Below are 24,510 nucleotides of genomic sequence, written 5' to 3'. Positions count from 1 at the left end.
TAGCCGGATTAAAATCACCTGCCATAATCTCTATTCGCTGCGATCAATGGAACTTGTACCCTCGAGAGACTCTCCGTTACTTCAGAATTTACTCCCATTACCGCCTTTGAGGACCAGGAGGACCAGAGACACAGCCATCGTCGCTCTTTTCCATCCCTACCGAACAAGCAACGGGTTCCACGCTTGGGATTTTGATCTTCGCCCAGATTCCTTTCTGCCGCGGTTCCCTCTTCATCCGCTGCCGTCTTTTGCTCTGCAGGGTCCCGCTCATCGTCCTTGGCAGTGGCCCCTTTTTGGCCTGCTCGAGGATGATGTCCTCCCTTAATTCGGCCGTTGCTCATGTTGGTGGCAGACTGTCTGGATTCCGTACTTCTCCCATTTTCGACGCAAATTCCTTGCACATTAACGCAGCTGCTAACTTGGACCAGTTCGAAATACCGTTCACAATGTTGTCGAGATTCATAATTATGCGGCGCATGCCGTATCGGAGAAGTTGATGTTCAGCAACAAGCGTCGGAAGGTGACGTCTGGCCCCGAGTCTCATTGCTTATGGCTGCCTACCGACCAGGCCTTCAAGGATCTGGTCTCGGAAATCGACATTTTCATGGAAACCCTAAACCTCGCGCGACTCACCGCCATCAGCCACTCGTCCCGGGCTGAGATAAATTCGCAGCTCAATTCCATTAGCCATGTCCTCTACAACACTTCGCACGAAGCCAGACTCCTGCAAAGCGGAGAGCAGGACCTTTGCGACGCCTTTGATGCACGGGTGTCGACCTGCCTGAGCGTTTGCTCTCATCTCTACGACCTCGAAACCTTGATCATGTTCCGAAAGACCTTTCTTCACGTTCCGGACACGATGCGGTACGACTTTCCCTCCGGGGCCGTGGAGAAAATTCAGCAAGTCAGAGGATTTCTGTCTCACCCAGCCTTCCTCCCGGTATGCGACGGCATTCTGCAACTCGACAGCAGCAATGAGTGTCATCAGGTTCCCAATGATGCTTGCGATCGAATCGTTTGGGACCTGCATGCCGTCTTGCACGGACGCCCGGCACCCAGTTTCTTCGTGGCTGAGACTCGGGAGCCTTTCCCGTCCCATTCGCACGGAAACGTGGATAAGGCCTCGCCGATGCCAGGAGCGTTTCCCGAAGATGACAAGGAGAACAAGGAGAACCTGACCCCGGCACCCTCCCGCTCTCAGGACTCTGTCATGTCTGGGTCGGACAGACAGCACCCTCGACGACGCGATGTCTCCGAGCGCGTCCCCACCGACAAGGTCAATGACGAATTTCGCCATGCGTTGCACACGGCAAGCGAAGGCGATCGGCTCACCAGCAAACACTACGTTAGCGGCATGGAGCCCGGGACATCGTCCGAGGAGCCCAATACCTCGAGATCCATCCTGAAGCGCCGCAGAAGGGCTTATGCGAAGTGGACGCCGGCGTGCCTCCGCCTGGCCACTACACAAAAGGCTGTGCGATTTATGGAGGACAAGCCGAACTCACGAGCGCGGTCACAATCAGGGCTACATTATCGAAGGCAGTTTGATCACTCCAGACGAAGCAACTTGGAGGTACTTTTCCCGCAGTATCGGGGTCGCGGCCGCGGTCTGCCGACGTTCAAGAGGACCGATAAATCGGTTCCCTCCCCCGGGCTGGGTGGCCGAAAGGCCGGCAGCATTGAGGAAGGAAAGGGCTTGAAGGCATCGAGTTTGTTTCCCGATCCGCTCAAGGACAAGAGTGCTTCTGTCTTGCCTCGCCGAACGCATAACAAGACGCCCCTGGCTGGTGCGTATACGAGGGAGAACACGGACGTTCGGATCGAGGAACTCTTGGGCATGCCGTCGGCGCCGGGCCTAACAGTCGATGAGAACGTGGACCAAGTTGTCGGACGACTGAAGGATGAGGCTGCCCGCAAGGCCGCCGAGGAGCTGAAACGGGTCGAGGAGGAGCTCCGAAAGGCAGCGGAAGCAGAACGACTGGCGGCCGAAAAGGGGAGGAAAGCGCAGGAGAAGGCGCGACGTGCCGAGGAGGAACGACGACGACGCGAATGGCTCGAGAACCTACCCACGGCGCGCGAACTACAGGCACCCCGGGAGGGGCTCGTCTCCCCTCTCAGCGATTCGTGGCTTGCCAAAGCTCAGAGCACGCTCGAGGGCTCCGCCTCTCTCAGTTGGTGCACGACGCCCGAGGGCACCGACCTGCGACGGCACGACTTCGCCTCCGTCCTGCCGGAGACGCAGTGGCTCAACGACGAGATCATCAACGGCTCCATCATGTGGCTCGACAGGTGCATCAACGGTGCCGCCGGAATCAAGGACGTCAAGAAGCAGACGAGAAAGTGCCTGACGCTCAATTCATTCTTTTCCAAGGCGCTGCTGGAAAAGGGAACCAAGGATGCGGATCGAAAGCTGCGACGCAGCGGCGTCACCAAGGAAAACATGTTGGAGGTGGAAACGATGCTGATGCCGGTTTGCCTACAACATCACTGGACGCTGCTCGTCATCCGACCGGCGCTGAGGACGGTCTCGCACCTCGATTCCCTCAACCCCCAAGGAAACAAGCGACTGACGGACGTGGCCATGTCGCTTGTCCGATTCATCCTGCAGGACAAGTTTGAAGAGTCACTGTGGAGGGTGGTACGGCACGAGGCACCTCGGCAGACGAACGGGTACGACTGCGGCGTATTCACCATCACCAATGCCATCTGCCTGTCGATGGGCTTGGATCCGGCCAAGTCGTACGCCGCGACGGAGATGTCCCTGCAGCGAAAGCGGATCGCCTGCGTCTTGCTGAATGGCGGGTACCATGGAGATTTCAGCCTCGAGCGTCTGCGCAGCAAGGAGCAAGGGTGAGCAGGGCATCAAGCGTGTTTGCCGTTCCGGCGCTCTGAACGAACGGCGGAGTCGGCCGTTTGGGCGAGCAAGCGCCACGACGACGCCGGCAGGAGAGCAATTGCACGACGCTGCGCCGGACCAAGATGGTGTGCTTTGAGGGAGGAAGGAGATGGAGATTGGCATAACGAAGCGATTCTGGAAAGCATGGGCTCTGCGCTCGATGTCGCAAGCGAGACGGACGTACTCGTACCGCCGGCCTCGTTGATTTTTCGAGCATTCACTCGACGTGCATCTCTCGCACATGCTTGCCCATTGAGCCGAACTGGACCGTGACTCGGCACTCGCACGTCTCGCCGATGGGAAGCTCCCTTTCTCTACCGGGCCGTACCTGGCAAGCGTTGAATCATTCGTGAAGCACATGACGGCAGAGGCTGTTCGGTATCGTGTTGCCGATGCACAGCACAGGACGGATCGCACTTTTCCTCGAACGGTACGTGCTTGTAGGGGCAGAGCTTGGGCAGGTGTACGGAGCATTTATTATAGGTGCAGCGTCAAGGGGCAGTTGGGTAGGGGAGCGTGCAATTACGAGTTGGGACAATGTGTATTACTGTACCTACGCGTACGTGCCCTATTCCGTGACAGCCTCGTAACCGGATGTCAAGGTGCCGACAGACTGTTAGGGTAGCGATCATGTGAAGCACCTTCGTTCTGGTCAATGATTTATAACACAAACATCGTAGCTATACAAATATAATACAACACATTGTGCAGTGTTCAATATAAGAGCCTGTACAGAGTACAAAAGGCATACTAGACAGTAAGTACTAATGTATGTCGGTGAATACTGCGTAGGTGCAGCGTAGGACGCGTACTTGCTTGAGGGCAGTTTGTGTACTTGCAGGGGCAGAGTGCACCATGAACGTTGCAAGTACAGTAGATGTAGGTCTGGTCTCTGTGTTCCTACTGGTAGGTACCTTAGGTACTAAGGTGCAGCCAGTAGGGGCAGTGCGTACAAGTAGGTGCAGTGTGTACCTAGTACTGTAGGTGCAGTGTGCATAGGTACTATGGTAGGTGTAGTATGCAGGTGCAGTGTGCAGGTGCAGTGTGCAGTTGCAGTGTGCAGGTGCAGCGTGTAGGTGAAGTGTTAGGTGTCGCGTAGGCGTACTGTAGTGTGTACTAGGTACGTGGGTGGGGTGCAGTGGTGCAGTGGTGCACAGTAGGTGCAGTCCCTGGAGCAGTCTCAGGGCCAAGAGAACCATTGAATTTTTCACCACTCGTATGCTTTCTTCCGAGGTGCTATAGTTCATCATTCACCATCATTATGATTACGCCGTCTGATACCGCCACCTTCATCAGCGGCACACGGTGAGATGTCCCAAATTCCATGCTCCAATTAATAAAGCGCGACTAGCACGAGCCGGGGCATGGGGCTTGGCTACAATGGTGGAATGGGAGAGAGTTTATCCGGCCAACACTCTTTTGAGCCGACAGATCAGCCAGCAGGAGCAATGTCGTCATGGGGAACAGGAACAGCGCAGGAGGGAACGAGCCGCGGGGATTGATGCTCATCGTGAGACGAGGCCAGGGAGGGCAAGAATATGCGGGAGGGCAACCGCACGAGCAACTGAGGTGTCGTGTAAGGTGTACTCTGTACTCCGTACTGCATGGACATTTGATCTCTAACCTCTCTTTCCACGACAGGATACCTTTGGTTGTTCGAGAGTGAGTACATGTACAAGTAAGTACAGTAAGAACTTGCAAGCGCGTACAAGTATTACTGTACATGTAGAAAACGTTCCGAGGTACGCATGTACCTATGGAGTGCATGTACTATGGAGTGCGTGTACTATGGAGTGCATGTACCTATGGAGTGCATGTACCTATGGAGTGCATGTACCTATGGAATTATGTACCAATGGAGTGATGTACCTACTCATGTCCTTGAGCTTGTACTCCGTACAAGCTCAAGGACATGCAGGTGGAAAAAAACCTGGTGCCCACCGACCGGAAACGGCTATTGAGCGAGCGAGTTTGAGGCTAGCAAGCGTACCCCGTACTTGTACATTGATTGACGGGTTGCCAGGGAATAAGTAGATGCGCACATGTACATGTGCATGTAAGTACTTGCAGCACTGTGTACTTGCAGCACTCCGCATCACTCCGCATTACTACATGTACTTGTGTGTTCTGATTGATGTGCGAATGGTACAAGTACTTGCATGTCAGTGCAGGCAAAGTGCAAGTCCACTGCCATCAGTCGGTGTAGATGTACTTGTACATGCGCGGAGGGAAGCAAGTTCTAAACCCAGCAAGGAGAATGGAGCAATTGTACTCCGTACTCCGTATCGCTCTTGTACTTACAGCAAGTACGCAAGTACAGTACATGTACTGTAGGTGTGCGAGTAGGGTACTTCAGTAGTACTACCCCGTACAATAGAGTATCATGTACGGAGTACGTAAGTAAAGTAGTCGTCCAATTATTATTACCCCAAATTAGTATCTGTACCTGCGTATTACTCAAGGAAGTATATACCTGGGCACCACTGCCTCGGCACTACGGTCGTCCGAGGACGGAACATTGACCGTACGATGTATCATGTTGCATGTGTGACCTGACAGCATGGTCGTACCTGTACGCGAGACGACTCGTAATGACCGCCTCGGCAGTCCGAACACGAGTTCTCGAGGAGGAATGAAGCACGTACCACTGAATACGACGAGTACAGCGAGGAGCGCATGCCCTCGGGCCGCCAATCGAGATGGTCATGCAAGTAACTCACTTGCCTGCCTGGACCCAGTCATGCCTAGGGTTACACGCACTGTAGAACGAGGACCTACTTATTCCGCACGGGCGAGTTTGAAAACATGGCAGTGCCATGGAGTGCTGCTGTGGCTTAGACCTCATGCTCGCGTCGCAAATGCATGCCAATGCATCCGTATTGGGGAGACGTGTGCTCCTTGTAGGTGCCTTGGGTGTCGTGAGTAAAGACTTGCAGAGCGGTGCTTCGCATCTGAAAAGCCTACTGTTGTCGGTAGGTGTCGCGCTCAGTATGCGACAAGACTGCAAGGGCAGCTACAGCGCCTTGTTCGAGGACAGTACTCCGTACTCCGTACTCCCTACCTGTATTACTCACTCCGTGGTACATGTACATGTTCAGGTGTGAATACTGTACATGTATTACTCACCACCACTGGTATACATGCGTCGTATCGCTCACTTGATGCCCACAATGGCGTCTTCTAGCGTCCTTCTAGCGTGCCCCCCTCCCCCCCGTTGACCGCGGATGCAACAAGGCATCCAGGGCTCCGCCAGCGAGTCCGTAAGGCCAAGTATCCATCATCCCCAAGTGGAGCGCTGTGATGTAGGGAGCTCAAGTACAGTACATGTAGGTGCCTAATGTAAATAGTAGTACGGAGTACGGAGTACCTACTTCTGTGGAGGGCACTTAAAGTACATGCATGCACAAGAAGGATTGAAGCTGTACATGTACATGTACATGTACTGACCGGTTGGTGTGCACTCGTACGCAAGTACGTGTACTTGTTCAGGTAGGCACTGTAGGCGTATGGGTACTGCAGCACGGAACACACCAAAGAACACGGGCAGTTTCAGGAAGCGTACGCCAAGTTCAGCCGTGTCGCAGCGACTGATGCCGATGGCCAGCCGGCCTTCAGGTAATTCTTCACCGTCGTCGTCGGCGGCGGCCTGTCTCGCCTGTCCTTGTCCTCTCCCGCCGCCGGGCGGGACGAAGAGTCGGGCCATACGGGAGAGTGCCGGTAGGCAGCGGCGAGGAGATTTCAGGGTGGCATGGGAAATGATGCCATGATGGCGATGCCGAGCGTCACCAACATTCGAGTGCTGGCCGCTTCATGCGTCCGCGGACATGTGCAGTTCCTGTTCAGTACCGACAGCACTTACCACTTGCTCCAGAGCGTTTGCTAATGAAAAGACCACGCTGTGGTGGGACGTAGGGGTGTGCGTTGACCTGCTCGTACGGACTGCATGGCGGACAAGTACTTGCACTTGTGCGTCGACGTGCTGCCGCCCGTGTACAGTACGGAACAGCCAGCAAGTACATGTACATCGGAAGCACTGGAACGCCAACGTCGACGGGCCACGCGCCCCGGCGATCCTGTAGGCTCCACTCCTTCTGCCGCCTTTCTCTGGCTGCGACTGCGACGGTGATTCAGATGGAGCGGCATGCACCGCCAACATGTCACGACTCGTTCGATGGACCTGCCAAAGGCACGTTGCAAGTCGTTGGTGGTACGTGTGTGCCAGTCCAGCTCTCCCCAGTCAGCCGTTCCGACCAACAAGCGGCAGGAAAATGACGTGCTCACCCTCGTTCGTTCCTCATGCTCGTTCGCGAAGAACCACTGGATCATGTACTTACCTGCTGCCGCCCATTCCTGACCTACAAGTACAGCTGCCTCGTCAGCATCATTTACGCCGTACTGTACCTGTGCATGGATGTACAAGTACAAGTGTACTCCGCGCGATGGGTACAACCATACCATACTCCGTACTAGGTACCATACTGACTTATGTACATGCACGTACAAGTACTTGTACGTTGTACCTGTAGCCGTACCCGCAAGTCGTCGAGGTGTCCAGGTGTACTTGCTTGTACATGCATCCTGTGCAGTGCATGGGCGCATGTGCCTGTACTGGCATGTACACATGTACATCGGCAGGTGCTACGGTACATGGGGCCACCATGGATATACATGGCACTGCAAGTACCCCGTGCCGACGAGTACTTGGCATGCTCGGCTAACCGCCTAGTCCCTAGTAGTCTCATACCTATCGCTCGATCGTCACCCCCGTACGTGCTTAGCACAAGACTAGTCGTGTGCGAGGTAGGTTCACCGTGACCCGTTTTCCGTGCCAGCGAGGCTGTACCTGTACATGCCCAGGTACGAGTTCGTCGGCGATGATGCCTGCTGCTTCCCCCCACGCCCGCATGTACCCCGTGTACGTACCCCGTGTACTGGGTACCTTGGTACGTAAGTGGTAACGCACCACCACTGCCGGCCCCCGCCGCCGCCGCCGCCTCCGCTTCCATCCCAAGTCCCTTTTCTCGAGGCAACCTTGCTTCTCTTCGAACCCTTCCCGCCCGCCACCACTTCCCTTCCCTTCCGCACGCTTGCCAACCCATGACACTCGTGCGCTCGACTTACTCGTTGCATCCTTGGTCGACCGTTTGTCAAAAACCCTCCTTCCCGCCCCAAACGGTCACCAGACGGTCTCCAAACCGCATCCAACTTCCAGCTCTCGTCCAACGCACACATCCTCGCCGTCCGCCGTCAGACCCTACCGCCCAGCGTCGCCGGTTCGCTTCCTCGCACCGCTTCCTCGCTCGTGCACGCGTACCCTCGCTCCTTCGCTCGCACCCTCGACGCCTCGATTCGATTCCCGCTCGTCGGCGTTGCACGACCGCTCCCTCCGCCGTGCGAGAACCCGATCCGTCTGACAAAAGTCGACCCGAGCCCGCCCTCGGTTGGACCATCGCCGTCGACGACCTTGCCGCATCCTCCCCGTCGGTCGGTCGATCGATCGCCCCGGAGACTCGACCGCCTCCTCGACCGCCTCCTCGACCCCCTTCCTCGAGCCCTCTTCGTCCCCGATCCGTCATCTGGCACTGGCCGAGCGAGTGACGGGTAGAGCGAATTCTCCAAGCCACCGCCCAACGAACCCTCCCTCGGCTGCGAGATCCATCGCCTTCCTCGTCCCTCCTCGCATTCCAGTCCACCCTCGCCCTCGTGCGCCGCACGTTGTCGTCCGGGTCAGCAACGCACCTCGTGTCATCTGACCCTGAGCCGGCTTCGGTTGCCAGCCGCGACGGACACGACCCCCCCGTCCAGCAAGCACGCATCCTTCTTCCCGCCATCCCATCTCCGACGACGACATCGCAGTCAAACGACGAAACCTGCCGGTGCTCGCAGGTGATCGCCCGTGAGCACGTCTGGCGGGCGACCCAAGGTCGTTCGTTCGTTCTGTCTAGACATGCTCAACCCGACGCCTCGGTACCCATCTTCAGCCTACCAGCCTTCCACCTCCCCGCAGTCGTCGCCGTCACCTCGATGCTCCTCCGCCTTCGACGACGAAGACTTTTGCGACATTGATGTGCCCTCGTCGCGATCCGTGAGCCCCGCCATAGAATTAACCCCCTGCTCCTCGCCCCGGCGACACGCCATGGCCAACCAACCGCCGTCCCTCAAGGACATCCTCCTCGACACTGCCCCGCCCCCCTGGAGCCTCAGCGCCTTCATGGCCTACCTCTCCCAGAACCACTGCATGGAGACGCTGGAGTTCACCCTCGACTCCCAACGATACGCCGCCTACTATGACCAGCTCGGAGCCGAGCAGCCGCCTTCGCGCGAGAAGAGCGAGCGCGTCTGCGGCTGGTGGGAGAAGCTGATGCAGGTCTACATCGTCCCCTGCGCGCCCCGCGAGGTCAACATTCCCTCTCCCGTCCGGGATCGTCTCCTCGGCATCCCCTACGCCCTCTCCCCGCCCCATCCGTCGGAGCTCGAGGACGCCGGCCGCATCATCTACGAGCTCATGAACGACTCGCTCCTCGTCCCCTTTCTGCAAGCCGTCGGCCCTCAACAGCTGGCCGTTTCCGACGAGCAGGCCCGTTTGCTCCACCGTCGGTCCCGAAGCAGCGGTGGCCGGGACCATGGTCGTCGTCATGTGCCGACCCAATCCTTACCCTCGTCCCATCCGATCGACATCGAGGGCCTCACCGACGACAGCGACGGCAACTCGCCCCCCCTCCTGGAGCCCATGACGCCCCCGACGACGCCCCCGACCTCCGACTACGCCTTCCACTCCCCCGGCGGCTTCCACCGCGCAGTGGCCGCCCATAGCAAAGGCTGGAAAAAGGTCGGGGCCAAACTGGGCTTCACGCGTAAGAGCTCAAGCCGCCGCTCCACTCCAACCTCGTCGAGCACAGACTACGACCCATCCTTTCCGGAAACCAGCCATAGCAGTAGCAATGCCAGCTGAACGCCACTGGCCCTGCTCATTCCACCGCCATGCTGTCTCGCCCTAGACCTGGTCGTCCGTTGTGCTGCCACGATTGGGAGGCGGGCATCTGCCGAGGAGTTGGTCTGCCCCAAGCTTTGTCCCAAGCCGCGGGACCACAAGCGTGGACGACTGCATCGGCTCTGCGATTCGCTCTCCAGAACGAAGCCAGAGCTGCCCGTTCCTCGCCGCCGACGTCCCGCGTATCCTTGTCATCCATCCCCTGCAGCCGTTGTCGACGTGGCTCGTGCGGGGGTTGGCATTGCGAATCTCGGTGGCATTGATGCAAACGAAACAAGAACTCGGCGTATCCGGCACTCAGGCTCTTGAACGACGAAGCGAGCCACGCACTACAACCGAGTCGTATTGAAAGATCTGTCGACCAAGTGGGAGATGCAAAGAAATAAAAAACATGACCATTGCGGCAAGCGCAGCAACGCAAGGGAGATCGTCGGGACGCAGTCCAGAAAGGTCGAGTTGGTGCGTGGGCCGGCCGATTGTTCGGTCGCCTCTGTCCCGACAGACGGCCATACGAGTGGATCCGGCTGACGACTTGTATCGGAGATTTGTTCCTGGCCATGAAGATGACGAGTGCATTTGCAAGAGCGCGGAGTTTGGACGTCTTTTTCTGTCAAGACAAGACTTGTGTGTTCCGAATTGGTCGAGGGTAGCTCCACGTCGTGCCCTCCCCAAGTTCGTGATGATGGCAACAGCTGCATAGGCGGGATATTAAAAACTATACGATGGCATTGCCGGCGGTTTTTTTTTCGACATAGTATACATGTATGTTTTGAGGAGATCTGACAGGTGCACATTGTTCGTTCTGCACCCATTCACTGTTTTATATAGCATTTCCAGGGACTCGAGTCACCGAGTCTCTGCATCATCAATTTAAGGGTTCAAAATTACTACATGTGCTCTTTGTCTGCATACCATAGCCAACCAGGCCTCATTGCCAGCAATACACTGCGGAACACCATGTACAATCCGCATCCATACGGCTGCCTCTTCGTGCTCCGCACTCCTTACCTCATATCCGTTTGCCCTGATTCATCAAGTGAACAAAACGGCAAGAAAAGCAAGGAGTATCAAGGGTGTCGATGTGCCGCAACGAAAGACGGGCTTGCGCCAGGATACAAAACACCATCGGCATATCCAAAATGTACAATGAATCAACGAAAAAAATGTCTAGTCATCGACGGGTCTGTCATGTCGCGAGTACAGGTTCCACTCGAGAGAGTCAACAAAGTCTAGTTTCCCTTGCTCTACTTGCTTCCTCGTCGCTGTGAGCATCGGGTGGGGCAATCCCATGGAGGCGAGGAAAGCGACGGCTAGAGTACGGGTGTAGAAAAGAAGATTAGCGAGGCGCACTGGGCCGTCTTTCACCGCACGACCCGTCGACTAGGATGGATGATGGATGGACGGGTGGAAGGATGGAAACGACGTACTCTCATCCCACTCTACCTTCCTCCGCCGATGATCCCACTTGAGCTCATTCGCCATGATGTCGATAATCTTGGGCAGTGCCTCGAGAGCAGCCTGGGCATTCAGGAACGCCAGCCGTGTTCGCCTTGCGAGGACGTCGACGGCCGTCTGGGCATACTCGTGCCGGACGGCGTACCGGACCTCGCCATCGACAAAGGGGTAGAGCTGGCTGATGCGCTCACCGCGAGCGGGAAACCGCTTGTTCGTCGGTCTGCACAATTCCGCCACGGCCCATGCGCGGTCACCGTAACTTTCCGTCAGGTGCTTGGCCACCTCCGTCTCGAGGCCGAAATGCTGTATGACGGATATGAAAAGGGTCTTGCTGAAGCCGTGGGCGCCGACGAGCCGGACTTTGTGCGTTTGGCAGGATCCATCTAGCATGGCTCCATCGTCATCGTCATCGTCCTCGTCTGTCACGTCGCTGCCGCCGACGCGAGGAGCGTCCGGCAGCGACCTTGGATTGAGGTCAAACTCCTTCACGGCAGCGTCGACGCACTCCTCGGCCATCTGACGGTACGTCGTCCACTTTCCGCCGGCACACGTCAGCAGACCCGACGGAGAGACGTGCACGAGGTGATTGCGGACAAGCGACTCCGTGTTCCTGGCCTTGGGGTCCTTCACCAACGGCCGTATCCCGGACCAGGCGGCCAAGACTTCTCCGCGACGAACATTGATGTCGGGGGACAGGTACCGGCTCACCTCGCCGAGGATCCACCGAATGGACTCCTCGTCCGGCCTCGGGTTGGCCGTGATGGACGTCGGCGAGTCGGTCGTGCCGGCGATGGTGTTCCCCTGCCAGGGTAGGAAGAAGATGACGCGGCCGTCGGAGGTGCAAGGGTCGATGAGGCCCATGTTGGCAGGGCTGAAATAGCCGGGCAGGATGATGTGGACGCCGGACGAGGGCGCGACAATGTCCTGGCACTCTCCGTCGTCCATCTTTCGGATCGAATCGGTAAAGGGTCCGGTGCAGTTGACGACGCACTTGGCTCGGACCGTCATGGGCACCTGGTCTCGGGAATGCTGACCATCCCTCGCGGCGACGAGGTCGCTGACGGTGGCCCCGCAGAGACGGCCACGGTGATCCTTGAGGAGACCGGTGACCTCGACGTGGTTGACGACGGTGGCACCGTAGAGCGCAGCGGTCATGGCGAGCGACACATTCATGCGCGAGTCGTTGTGCGCACCGTCGTAGTAGACGAGAGCGCCGACGAGGCCCTTCTGCTTGAGCATGGGGAAAGCCTCGAGGGCCTTGCTGCGGGTCAGAAAGTAGGAGCTCTCGATGGCCTCGCTGCCGGCAAGGGCGTCATAAAACTTGGTTCCGGCCCAGTAGTAGGGCACCTTCCACCACGTGTCGAGGGGCAACATGATGGGCAGCCACATGCTGAGATGCGGTGCCGTCTGGAGGAAGTACTTGCGCTCCTTTAGGGCCTCTCGGACGAGCTGATACTGGTTGTAATCAAGGTTCCAAACGGCCTTTTCCAGATAACGAACACCGCCGTGGACGAGCTTGGTGCTCTTGCTGCTTGTGCCGCTGCTGAAGTCATCGCGCTCGACGAGGGCGACGCGGAGGCCGCGCGTCGCCGCATCCAGGGCGACGCCCGCTCCGGTGGCGCCGCCGCCGATGACGAGCATGTCATATTCAACTCCGGCGTGCGAGTCGGCGCTCTGGCAGAGATCCCGGAGCTGCTCCAGACGGCTCTTGACGCGCGGGAACTTGGGCATGGTGAAGGAGCCATCCGGGCCGTAGGTCGGCGGATGGACGGCGGCCGAGGACGATCCGGGGATGTTACGGGGCCTGTACGTGTACGCCAGCAAGGTCGCCCCCGTCAAAACGGCGGCGCCAGGGACCAAGAGCCGACGCAGGAGCGGGTGAGACGCAGGTGCCATGGCGTCTCGAGACGAATGGGGGCGTTGGTGTATGCGATGCCGCCGACGACTCGCCCGGTGTGACTTCCACTCCGAGGTCCTGTGGCGACGTGGACGAGACGGGTCGGGTGCCGGGTGTTAGGTATCAGCTTGGCAACACTGGCACATTGACTCCCGCAACCGCCAGGCTGAGATCTTTCTCTCGCTTCGGCCGGAGCACAGCAAAGGTTGGCAGCAGGCGGTCGTCCCCTTCGTTTGGAGGGGAGGTGGTTGAATCACTCGAGTTGGCCTTCATCACCGACCGACCGACGGCAGGCGGTTCGACGGAGCTCAATCAATCCCCGGTTCCGCTTGTAAGGGAGGAAAGAGTGTCACAATTGTCATGAATATGGGCATATCCCCAATTCTTGAAGTCATTACAAGTGATGATGTGCAGTTCGATGGTGGTGAAGTGAGGTTCTGACGTCACCTGCTTCCAAGGTGATGAAAGAAGTACAAGGTACTCCCTCCTTGCAACGTCCTGCACCTTGCGCACTAACGAGCGGGCATGAAGGCAAGTACTCCGTACCTGTACAAGCACAGTGCAAGATTACCGTGCGTCCTGGCCACAAGCACTCTTTAGTTACTTACTGTGCTCCGTAATACCTGCAGCAAGGCACAGTACATACGGCACAGTATATACGGCACAGTACAGTAAGTAAAGCAGTATATCCGCACAGTCCCTTCCAATTGGCACCACCCAACGGTGCTAGTCACGTGGCGCCGTGCCGCAACCTCCTTCGTCTCCCCTCCATCCATCCCGTCACTGTATCAGTGGCTTCCCCGCACAGCTTGGTGGACAAACGAGGGACCGCTTATGGAATTGAACTAACACGATTAATATGGCGGCACGGCCAGGCGAAGAGAATGTATTTTCACTGTGAGTCGAGAATCAACCTCCCAGCCAAAAGGCCGGATGAGTGGCATGGCTCCTCTCCTCCGTTGCTGACCTTTGGCCTCCGTAGTTTCGGGGATGTCCACTATTCGTACGCACCGCCAGATTGGAAGCATTCCAACCACCGATTCGACAAAGACTCTTACATATATCTCTTCGAAAATGCAAGTGAAAATCGCTGCCGCCTCGAGATAGCAAATCACCCTGGCACGGAGAATCAGGACGCATTTGACGGATGTAAGGATCAAGATCGGGCTGACAAGCGTTTTGAGCCTTCATTCATTAAGCACATTGTCGTCTAGGCCTCGACCGAACCCAAGTGCGGTATTCGCACAAGAAGCATTGCTTGGTGACGCTACTCGTGCCCGATGCCGTACAAGAGAATGAGTGGCATTTACCCTTTCATAGCGGCCAGAATGAGCCATCTTGTCGTCGGAAGCTGGACACCTTGGACGTTTACTTCCGCACGCAGATGGATGCCTTAAAGTTCGTCAATGGTGTACGGCGTATGCTCCCAGAATCCCAGGTGGAAGTGCTGGACGAACCTGGTGAAGCGCCGGAAGCGGTGGCGATGTGTTCCATCGTCGAAACGCTGGAGAGCGCAGCAATAGGAAAGTCACAGCACCGAGACACGACGGCATCAGCACAGCAAGCCACGCATGCCACAGACTTGCTCTGGAGTGCTACAACGACATCGCTGCCGCCGCCGCCGCCGCCGCCGCCTCCGATTCTTCCTCCTCCCTCGAGCTTTGTGCCGATTGCTTACAACCCGGCTGCACCTGCTGCCCCCGAAATGGTACGGTATCGTGAGAAGACGCCGCCTTTGGACGAGGATCCTCTGAACCCGCTGGCCGTAGCAGTTGCACATGATTACCAGAACCAACCGTTCACGCCTGGGTCTCCCCAGCCACAGCAAGTCCCTGCTCGAGTTCAAAACTTTGACTTGCCGATTTCTCGGCTCGCAGGACCTCCGCAGAACCCAGCAGTGCATCAAGTTGCGACGATGCAAACGCAACCAGACCAAACCACACCCAGATTCGCCCTCCCAGTCACTTGCTACACATCTGACGGGTTGGTTCAGCGGACACAGCCAGCCGCAGCCACTGCCGCCCCGTCCCCGTCTCCTGATGGCCGCTCCAATTACACAATCAGCCACCAGCAAGGTCCATCTCATCAAACAAGCCGAGACTATGCGGTTCACCAGCAACTTTACCGGCCGTCCGGGACGGAGACGGGCGCGGTGCAATCCCAGTATGCCCCTAAGCCGGGAAACAAGAGCAGGCTGGAGGAGAATGCAGGAAAGTTTGAGCGAGGTGTTACTGGGATACTTCGGAAGTTTGAGAAAAAGTTCGGATAGCATGAAGTTATGAACACAACACATATATGCGTACGGAGCATTCTGCCGTGGCGGATCCTACTGTCAATTTCACCGACGAGTGGATGCATCATGATGCTTGTTGGCTTGAGTTTGACATGCAACATACGGGAGAGCCGATACTACAGATCTCACTCCAATTGGAGTGGAAATAAATTTTGCCTCTGGTCACATACCCTTAATACCATGAAGCACCTTCAATTATTCTCAGATTAATGTCTTTTGTACTCCGTACTCCGTAGTTGTAACTAGTTGAATTACGAGTTAACGGCCTCCTGTGGTCGTACAAGTATGGTACGGATACTGTACAGTACATTCACCAATCAAGTACATCTCCAAGGACACCCACAGGCATCAATACTGCGCACATCAACTACATGTACGGAGTAATACTTGCAGCGAAAAAAAAACCTTAACAATATTCCCTGACAAAATAACGACGTTGATAAATCTAAATCCCAAAACTTTCATCATACTTCATTTTGGGAGTAGAAGTAGATTTCCATCATGTCATGTACAAGTACGTCCTAATATGCAAGTAAATACACCTACATGCTCCGTATAAGTGCTGTAACTGTGTGCATTTGTTGTGCGTGGCACGGCACTTACAGTGCATACAAGTAATACTTACACCTTCACATACGGATATTGCCATCGCACGTAACAGGTTTGTGCATGCACTGGTGCCTTGCCATACGCCCCGAGTTGCTAGCATTTGCTGCATCTCCATTTCCTTGCACTTGCCACGGTTGACGTTCGGACTGAACGGAGACTTTACGGCAATCGTGCAGCATGTCATAGGCATATGATAGATCATGGCGCTCCTGATATGATAGCACGGTGCTTACTCAATGCAGGTGGCATTGACAATGCATTCCCTTCGTGGTACCCCAATGCCGGGAAGAAGCAGGCCATTGGCAAACCATGCGGTGCGGTGGGCGCCAGATTCGAGATAGTGTACGACTGAACTTTAATGAAAGCAGCATTGTTTTTCCTTGCTCTGGATGCATATCAGTTCAACTCCGTTTTGCTTGTAGCCGCTTCGACTTGACTCCGTTGGCCAAGCGCTTCACCTTGGGCCGGCCCGGCGTCGTCCATAGCATTCCGAGTATCTGAATGACAAAGACTTGAATGAGCAAGATGACGAGCCGCAATGCGTGGTCAGCCAGCCCCAGCTTCGGATTTTTCCCCCGACTGTAGGCCGAGTCTCGGAATTCGAAGGGTAGCCGAGCGCCCAAGTGCTCCTGTGCGACATGCAGACCGCTGCTGAAGCCATCTTCGTGGGATCCGTACTTGGTCCATGCGCCGGCATAGCTGATGCCCCTCTTGTTCTGAATTTTCCGCAGCAGTTTCTGGGCCCTCATCGTTGCGGGGGTGTAAAGAGGGTGGGAGTAGAAGTACCGGCCCTGCACCTTGTCGAGCCGCGGCTGGCGTTGAGGGTTGAGGGACACCAGGACGTGGCCAAAGGGATCCAAGGGGATGCGCTGCAAAACATTCATGTCGTATGTGAGAGAGACTTGACCAACATTTTTCTTCCACGCCGACGGCGCCAGGTAGTTCCAACCGGACCACGCTTGTTGACTCTTGGGCATCAGTGCGACATCGGAGTGCAAAACAACTTCGTTCTGGGCAGACCGAAAGCAGGACAGGACTGACCGTTCCTGGTCAGTGGCTGTTGGTTTGATCATCGACAGCGCTTGGTCTCCGTGGGTGGCAAGGATGACATGGTCGTAGGCCTCCGTCTTGCCATTCTCCAGATGCAGCAGAACCCGTCCGTTCTCATCGTTCGACACGCGACTCACCGGCGTGTCGAGAAAAAGGTGGTTTGGCGGAAAGCCTTTCATGACGGCGTCGAGGTACGACTTGGATCCATTCTTGAGCGCAAACCATTGCGGGGAGGCCGACACGGAGAGGAGATGATGATTCCACCTGGGAAGCATGTAAGTTTGTGCTCAAAACGACGGCTTCGCGGCGAGCAGAGTGCCTACAGGAACCGAACAAGCGTCACCGCCGGGAACTGTAGCGATGACTTGTCTGGTTTGGATCCCCATGCCGCCGCAATCATCGGTATGAAATAATCATCTCGGAAAGCGCGAGAGTATCCCTCGCGGTCCAAGTACTCGCCAATCGTCTCCGCCTCGCTCGGGGGTTCGTCGTCTCTCGCGAGAAGGTCCAGTGCGAACTGGTTGAAGCGGGCAATGTCAAAGACCATCCTCCACATCGTCAACGAGAGGAGGTTTCTCCTCTGGCAGAAGACTGCCCTCAAGCTGGCGTCAGCCCACTCAAAGCGCCCTTGATCTCGAGAAAAGCTAGACGTCATGTCTGCCGGTTCGGTCTCGACGTTGAGCTTTCCGAGGAAGCGTGTGAAGTTGGCTGTGGCCAGGTTAGTCTCTGGAGGGAGACGCCCGGATACCCGGCAATTTCTCACGAGAGGCGGCAGCATGGAAGACCATGAAGCCCGTGTCGACGACCGTCGAGTATTTTCCAGATTTCCATTGCACCGTGTGGGTGTGGCCGCCTAACCGGTTGGCTGATTCGTACAGATACACATCATGACAGGTTCGGTTCAGGGCCCAGAGAGCTGCGATTCCCGTGCAGCCGCTGCCGACGATGGCAACCTTTTTTCTCGCAACACGGTCCACCGGTGGGTTCATTGGAAGAGGCAAAGCAGAAGTTGATGCAAAAAGGACGCCCTGGGGATGAAACAAGAACACGATGAGACGAGCAGCAGGCGCCGATGGTCAGGTGAGGAGGGGAAGCTGTGCTTGGCCATGACGTGGGAGAAGGCAGGGAGTCCGACATGGAAGGCCACTCGAGCAGGAAACAATCCTAGCTCGTGTACGTGTACAACCGTCAGTGTGAGCCCCCCGCCTCCTAGTACTGCATGCCGCCGTTGCGGTCGTGCTAGATACGGAGTAGGTAGGTGATCAACGACGAACGAAGGTTTGACGGCACGGCGGGCGGGCGCTGGGAAGTGGGAGGGGCAGGCTGGCGTGGCGTTGCAAGTAATCGGAATTCAGCAACATGATTTGTCAATGGAGGGGAGTGAAACGGACAAAAGCAAAAGCGGTCCGGGCCAACCTGTCCGCGCTGATGATGCATGTACTTACTGTACGCCTACAGGTACGAAGTACCGCAAGTATCACATACAGCAACTACTAGGTACGAACTTACGTGCAGTATTATTTATAAGGAATTATGTCCTTTATGGTACGGATTACACCTACGTACACCTACAAGTAAGTCGAATTCCTACCTACCTAGTACTTTAGTACAGATACCTACCAGTAGGTGTACGGGAGAGTCGTCTCAGGTGTACTTGTCCAGTGTGCTGTAGGTACTGTAGATGTACTGTAGGTGCGCAGTTAGGTCTGTACTATCCGAGAGCAGCAGGACCCGCAGTCGAAGAAATGCAGTCTAGCAGGCGCCTTGGTGCTACGAGTCCACCGATTCTTCCGCTTTCAGTTGCACGGGAATGAAGGAGGTGTGCAGATAAGTACCCATGGAGTGTATTCCGCACAGATTATTGACAACTTGTAACAATCCGTACTGTACTCGACATGAGTAATTGCAGAGTAACATCGAAGACACTGCTGCGTGTTGCTGCCCAAGTTTTGGTGCACAAGTACGGAGTACAAGTACGTGCGTCGTCGTAGATACTACTAGGTACCTAACTACGGGGTACTCCGTGTAATAATAAGTACTTTCAGGTGTACGGAATACAGTCCTGTTTGTTCCATGGAGCAGGGAGGCGTTGATTCCAATTCGAAGCAGTTGCTGCCAGAGATCTGATGAGTTGCAAAAGTACGAGGCACCCAACCGTACTGTACTTGTAATGCATGTAACACGCAGTAATAATTACCTAGTAAGTAAGTACTGTCTGTACATGCGAATTGAACAGTACCATCGTTTCATTGGCTGAGCGGTAAAGCGAAAACGCCCGCCGCTTTCTCACATGCATAATGCACATGTAACTGTAGATGGAGCAAGTACAAGTACTTACAGTACGTGCAGTGGGTGTGCAGACAAGTATTACCAACAGTACGCCCGCCTACAGTGCAGAGCCGAGGTTCCTGCAAGAAACCGCAGCCATGGAAACCGTCCACCACTAGAGCTCAAGTCTTGCCTTGCAAGCCAGAAAAGACAGACGAGAGCCAGGCAGGGAGTCACTATGAAGTACGACGACAATGCACCGAGAAAATACTCCGGGTTGCGCAACATTCAATGCCATCATTCATTGCCACGTGCGCTCAGTCGACGTGGTTTGTCGAGCACTCAACGGGATCGGTCAACGGTAGTTCGAATCGCCAATTCTTTAAAGCGCCGCGCAGGAAAATCCTGCATCAATCTGCCCAGGCAATATCAACTACACGTCACTGACAAAGTCTAGACGTCGAGCCGGTTTATTCACCGCTTGGGGTATTCAAATTCTTTCTGAGGAGAAAAGAAGAAAGGAGAAAAAATCGGCGTGGCCAGCGGTGCAAGATAATTTGTTTGCGTGCACGGACCAACTCCTCTGTCCCACTCCAAAGACCCAACGTGTCACGTGAAACCTGCGCTTGACGTGGCTGTACTTGCAGTACTGTAAGTACTTACACTCGCTATCGCTCAGTCCCATCAGTGCCACAGTGGTGCATCGTCAAACTCCAATTCCCGTGACATACAAGGCAACAACTCCGTGCCCGTTCGTACCTACGACTGCAGCCTACTGCTAGCCTCCACACCTTCCTTAACATACCGAGACAACGACCGCCATTCACCACGATACACTCTTCCCCGAGACGCCGGCAATCTATCTGCCCCCTCGCTGCGTCAGATTTCTCCCCCTCCTCCCCCTCGTCTACGTCATCCACCACTCTACATTCTACAGCCCTCCCCGTCGAACAACATGGCAAACCCTCTCGATACCGACGTCGGCTCCGAGCTGTTCGCTTCCTACGAAGCCGAGTTGAAGCTTGTACAGGCCGACCTTTTGCAGAAGCTGGAGCAGATCCCGGAACTCTCCGGCGAGCCTCGCAAGGCATCCATTAGCCAAGCGGAGCGCGCCCTCGAGGAAGCAGACGAGCTGGTACGATGCACCTTCTATACTCCCCTTGCGGGTAGTGCGAGCGACTGACTGTACTGTTCATATCTTTTCAGCTCGGTCAAATGCGATTGGAGAAGCAAAATATCCCCACCTCCTCTCGCGCCAAGGTGAACCAACGGTTCCGCAACTACGAGTCTGACGTCGACGCCAGCCGGCGGAAGCTCACCTCCCTTTCCTCCGATCGCTCCGCTCTCTTCGGATCCCGCTACACAGATGAGCCCTCCGGCGCATCGGACATTCACCTCGAACAACGCCAGCAGCTGCTGTCGGGCACGGATCGGCTGGACCGGAGCACCCAGCGGCTAAAGGCAAGCCAAGCTCTCGCGAGTGAGACCGAGGCCATCGGCGCCGACACTCTTGCCAATCTCCACGGGCAGCGCGAGATGATACAGCACACGCATGACCAGCTGTTGAACAGCGAGGGCTATGTTGACAGGAGCGTGAAGACGTTGAGGGGAATGGCCAGGAGGTAACATGCGCTTCCCATATCAGACAGATCCGCCCGCTGGAACCTAGCTTACCGACCGATTCTGCAGGATGGCCACGAACCGCATCATCACCATTTCCATCATCGCCGTTTTGGTTCTTCTCATCGTTGCCGTCATCATCAGCAAGTTTCGTTGAAGCACGCATCATTGTTGGGAGTTCCGGTTCTGTATTTACCTGGCAGGCGATACCTTCTGCCCCGGAAGTTGCATTCGCCTTTCCAGAGCTGCCTTGTAATGAGCACTTTGAGTTTCGAGTTGTATCGTAGCATTATGCCCGAATTCCTGCGCGTGTGCGTCTCCCGAACTCTTTCTACCTCGTTGCTCCCATGAACTGGGCAGATCCTGCACTCTGTATGATTCTCTTGAAATGGCGCCGCTGTTGATGAGGCGGTTGATGAGGCGACTGACGACCTGAAGCGACGAAACAACGAACAGAATCGGTACAAATTGCAACCAGCCCTCATTCCGTGCCGCCTCTAGAATAGCTCGATCCTTATCACTACCAATAGTAGTAATTTTCTCCATAATCTCTACGCGCGCTCTTTGTGCTACTCATGTAGCTGTATGGCGGAGATCTTCTACTACGTACTGTCGGGGTATGCTGTATTATTGTACTCTGTACTCTGGGGGACTACATGTACGTAAGTACAGAACTATACTTAATTAATGCTGCAAGATAACGACAAATGGAACTCGCGATACGGAGTACTCCGTGCTTGCACTGTACTTACGGAGTACAGTAATTACAGTACATGCAGTCCGTACTTACGGAGTACAGAGTACTTCGCTTTCGTTCTGGCTTAGGCAGGGAGGCAGCTGTAAGGGAACATAGCCGATATTAATCCGATAAACAGCCGACAACGCACACGACAGCTACGGAGAGGTTGCAAAATGAACTTCCAACCTCGTATCCTCATCCTGCAAATCTTTCCTCTTCACAACTCCTTTCTCGCCGCCACCAATCTCCGCCGGCCGCGCTCCCTGGCTGCAGTTGAGTAGCATCAGCGCTCAGCTTCACCTCGCCCAATTCCTTGTTTTCTCATACATGAAGCAGTGCGATATTTTTTTTTTCCGTTTGAGCCCTTGATTTCCTAAGCTTGCTGCGTGCTCGACGCGGCGGTTCGAGCCAGATGTCTGAATTTCTCGGGTCTCGTATTTCGCTCATTTCGAAGAGCGACATTCGGTATGTAATCATCGCCTACCTGACACATTGTTGCGTGCATCGTCCTGATAGTCAGTACAGATACGTGGGCACCCTTCACGAAATCAACTCGGACGAATCCACAGTCTCGCTCGAGAATGTTCGGTCCTTTGGAACCGAGGGCCGTCGTGGGAGGCCCGACAAAGAGATCGCGCCATCCGATCAGGTCTACGAGTACATCGTCTTCCGTGGCAGTGATGTAAAGGATCTTCGCATCGAGGATCACCCCGGTATCAAGGAGAACAAGCCGCCTCCTTCCATGCCTGACGACCCGGCTATCGTTGGAGTAAGTCTTGCCCTATGCTCAATTTTTTCCCCTGCCTTCACAATGATGAACTATTGCGGATGTAAACTTTTTGTCTTGTCGGAAGCGCAAACATACCATGTCGAGATTTCCGTTGCCTTCCTTCTGATCTTCAGGCCCCTCGTTCCACGATTCTGACTTCAAACCGCTGTCGATCATGTGCTTACATGTCAACGAAGGCTCGACCTCTAGGCGGTCCAGCACCACCGCAGCAACCACCTACGGGGGGGTTTCAACCCCCCTATCACAACGGTTTCTACGGCGGACCACCCCCTGCCTCCTGGGGCCGGGGTGGCGGTCCTGGCTCTGGCCCTGGTCCTGGCCCTGCCTTTGGCAACATGCCGTACCCCCCGCCCCCGGGCTGGTTCCCTCCTGGCCAAGGCTTCCCGCCCGGTGGCTCAGGGCCGTGGACCGACCAGTCGTTCCCACCGGGTCAAGGTGGCGGTCCCGAACCCCAAATCCCGCATCAGGGTCCTTCCTCCCATACCGCCCAAGACCCCAAGGCCGGCGGCGTCGCTCCCGATCGAGCGAAAACAGGCCAATCTGCTCCTGCAACCGAGCCAAAATCCCTTGCTCAGGCATCACGCCAACCGGCTGCGGCGCCGAGTCCACCCGTAGAATCCAAGCCCTCCGTCAAGGAGGTCAAGGCGGCGGCGCAGAGGGGGAACACCAACGGTGCCGCGCCCAGCTCTACCGACCGGCCTAACGCCACCTCTCAATTGTCGCGGGGCAACCGCGTCACGCCTGTCATTCCCCTCTCGGGATCAAGCACCAAACCATTCCATCTCCCCTCGGGCAACAGGGCAGAACAAGCAGCCGGGAAGCCCGCGGTGGCGGCGGCTCCCACGAGCGTCGAGGATGCCACGAGCGCAGCAAGAGCCGCCGTCGCTGTTGCCATGGCACAGCTTGGAAATAGCGGCGGCAACGCAATGGATAACCTGACCAACAAGGTCAACGAGATGAGGGTCAATGCCGTCAGAGGGGCGCCTGCTCCTCGTGGCCGTGGCCGTGGGGGTCGTCAGGGAGCGCCAAAGGTCGAGGTTCCCGACTCGGACTTTGACTTTGCGCAATCCAATGCCAAATTCAACAAGGTAGAGATTGCCAAAGAAGCGATTGCCGGGTCTCCCTTGGCCGAAACGGCGACAAATCTTCCCGAGCTGGCCACCGAGATGGAGGCACCCGACGGCACCCCGCCCGTCGCCTACAACAAGACGAAATCTTTCTTCGACAACATCTCCAGCGAAGCCAAAGATCGGGCCGAAAACGGCGGCCAGAAGGCGGGCGGCCGAGAGTGGCGCGGTGAGGAACAGCGCAAGAACATGGAGACGTTCGGACAAGGTAGCGTCGACGGCGGCTATCGAAACTATCGTGGCCGGGGCCGCGGACGGGGCGGCCGCGGACGGGGATACAACCGCAGCGGTCGAGGAGGCAGCCGCCCCCCACCCCAGTACCAACCTGCAGGTGCCGGGCAGTGACGTGACGACGGCCGGCACAGGATCACGACTTTTCTGCGCGTCCACGGCTCCTTCCAGGCCGCATGACATGATTTCTTTGATGGTGCCTTTCATGTTGGCACCTACTCACGGGCCAGTGGAAGCACTCGATTCCACACACTCTTGTGATTCAGCGGGCTTCGGCGGTACCTTTTGCCCTTTCGGAAATGAGATGAGACGATGAGGAGTTTGGATTACGACACTGCGGGGCTGGCTTTATGAATAACCGGATGCAAGCCGGTGTTGGCGTTGAAGCACACGCTGACGGTTCGACGGATCATGTGGATAAACGCCGATTCGCCGAGGGATGAGGAGAAGCATCAGGGTGTTTGTCTACCTATCAGGTAATTGCTAGGCAGCCGTACGTAACGCACACGCTGTCGGATAGCCGTTTCCGCATGTATGATTCTGT

At 56.1% G+C, this 24,510-nt stretch overlaps 8 protein-coding genes across 8 annotated transcripts; 6 read left to right on the top strand and 2 right to left on the bottom strand.

The window, feature by feature from the left end:
* Positions 1 to 311: 311 nt before the first annotated feature.
* On the top strand, positions 312 to 2,854 carry DCS_06168 (uncharacterized protein; the record flags this gene model as incomplete). The annotated part of the gene is made up of 2 exons (XM_040803459.1): positions 312 to 366; positions 429 to 2,854. 2 exons carry the CDS (start codon positions 312 to 314, stop codon positions 2,852 to 2,854), a joined length of 2,481 nt encoding a protein of 826 aa, XP_040653563.1.
* A 4,916-nt stretch (positions 2,855 to 7,770) lies between these two features.
* On the top strand, positions 7,771 to 8,494 carry DCS_06167 (uncharacterized protein; the record flags this gene model as incomplete). Its single annotated transcript, XM_040803458.1, has 2 exons — positions 7,771 to 7,843; positions 8,109 to 8,494. 2 exons carry the CDS (start codon positions 7,771 to 7,773, stop codon positions 8,492 to 8,494), a joined length of 459 nt encoding a protein of 152 aa, XP_040653562.1.
* A 349-nt stretch (positions 8,495 to 8,843) lies between these two features.
* DCS_06166 (regulator of G-protein signaling) lies at positions 8,844 to 9,848 on the top strand (the record flags this gene model as incomplete). The annotated part of the gene is made up of 1 exon (XM_040803457.1): positions 8,844 to 9,848. One exon carries the CDS (start codon positions 8,844 to 8,846, stop codon positions 9,846 to 9,848), a length of 1,005 nt encoding a protein of 334 aa, XP_040653561.1.
* A 1,206-nt stretch (positions 9,849 to 11,054) lies between these two features.
* DCS_06165 (uncharacterized protein) lies at positions 11,055 to 13,238 on the bottom strand (the record flags this gene model as incomplete). Its single annotated transcript, XM_040803456.1, has 2 exons — positions 11,055 to 11,197; positions 11,315 to 13,238. The coding sequence occupies 2 exons, from the start codon at positions 13,236 to 13,238 to the stop codon at positions 11,055 to 11,057; spliced, it is 2,067 nt and encodes a 688-aa protein (XP_040653560.1).
* Positions 13,239 to 14,623: 1,385 nt separating this feature from the next.
* Positions 14,624 to 15,508, top strand: DCS_06164 (uncharacterized protein; the record flags this gene model as incomplete). The annotated part of the gene is made up of 1 exon (XM_040803455.1): positions 14,624 to 15,508. One exon carries the CDS (start codon positions 14,624 to 14,626, stop codon positions 15,506 to 15,508), a length of 885 nt encoding a protein of 294 aa, XP_040653559.1.
* A 1,034-nt stretch (positions 15,509 to 16,542) lies between these two features.
* DCS_06163 (amine oxidase) lies at positions 16,543 to 18,180 on the bottom strand (the record flags this gene model as incomplete). The annotated part of the gene is made up of 3 exons (XM_040803454.1): positions 16,543 to 17,455; positions 17,515 to 17,899; positions 17,955 to 18,180. 3 exons carry the CDS (start codon positions 18,178 to 18,180, stop codon positions 16,543 to 16,545), a joined length of 1,524 nt encoding a protein of 507 aa, XP_040653558.1.
* Positions 18,181 to 20,414: 2,234 nt separating this feature from the next.
* Positions 20,415 to 21,236, top strand: DCS_06162 (vesicle transport v-SNARE protein; the record flags this gene model as incomplete). The annotated part of the gene is made up of 3 exons (XM_040803453.1): positions 20,415 to 20,594; positions 20,666 to 21,081; positions 21,149 to 21,236. The coding sequence occupies 3 exons, from the start codon at positions 20,415 to 20,417 to the stop codon at positions 21,234 to 21,236; spliced, it is 684 nt and encodes a 227-aa protein (XP_040653557.1).
* A 994-nt stretch (positions 21,237 to 22,230) lies between these two features.
* Positions 22,231 to 24,080, top strand: DCS_06161 (uncharacterized protein; the record flags this gene model as incomplete). Its single annotated transcript, XM_040803452.1, has 3 exons — positions 22,231 to 22,283; positions 22,344 to 22,587; positions 22,785 to 24,080. 3 exons carry the CDS (start codon positions 22,231 to 22,233, stop codon positions 24,078 to 24,080), a joined length of 1,593 nt encoding a protein of 530 aa, XP_040653556.1.
* Between the last annotated feature and the right edge of the window lie 430 nt (positions 24,081 to 24,510).

This window comes from Drechmeria coniospora, chromosome 03 (genome assembly GCF_001625195.1).
Source record: "Drechmeria coniospora strain ARSEF 6962 chromosome 03, whole genome shotgun sequence".
NCBI lineage: Eukaryota > Fungi > Ascomycota > Sordariomycetes > Hypocreales > Ophiocordycipitaceae > Drechmeria > Drechmeria coniospora.
Note: the sequence above shows the minus strand (reverse complement) of the source record. Positions and strands in the feature narration are given on the sequence as shown.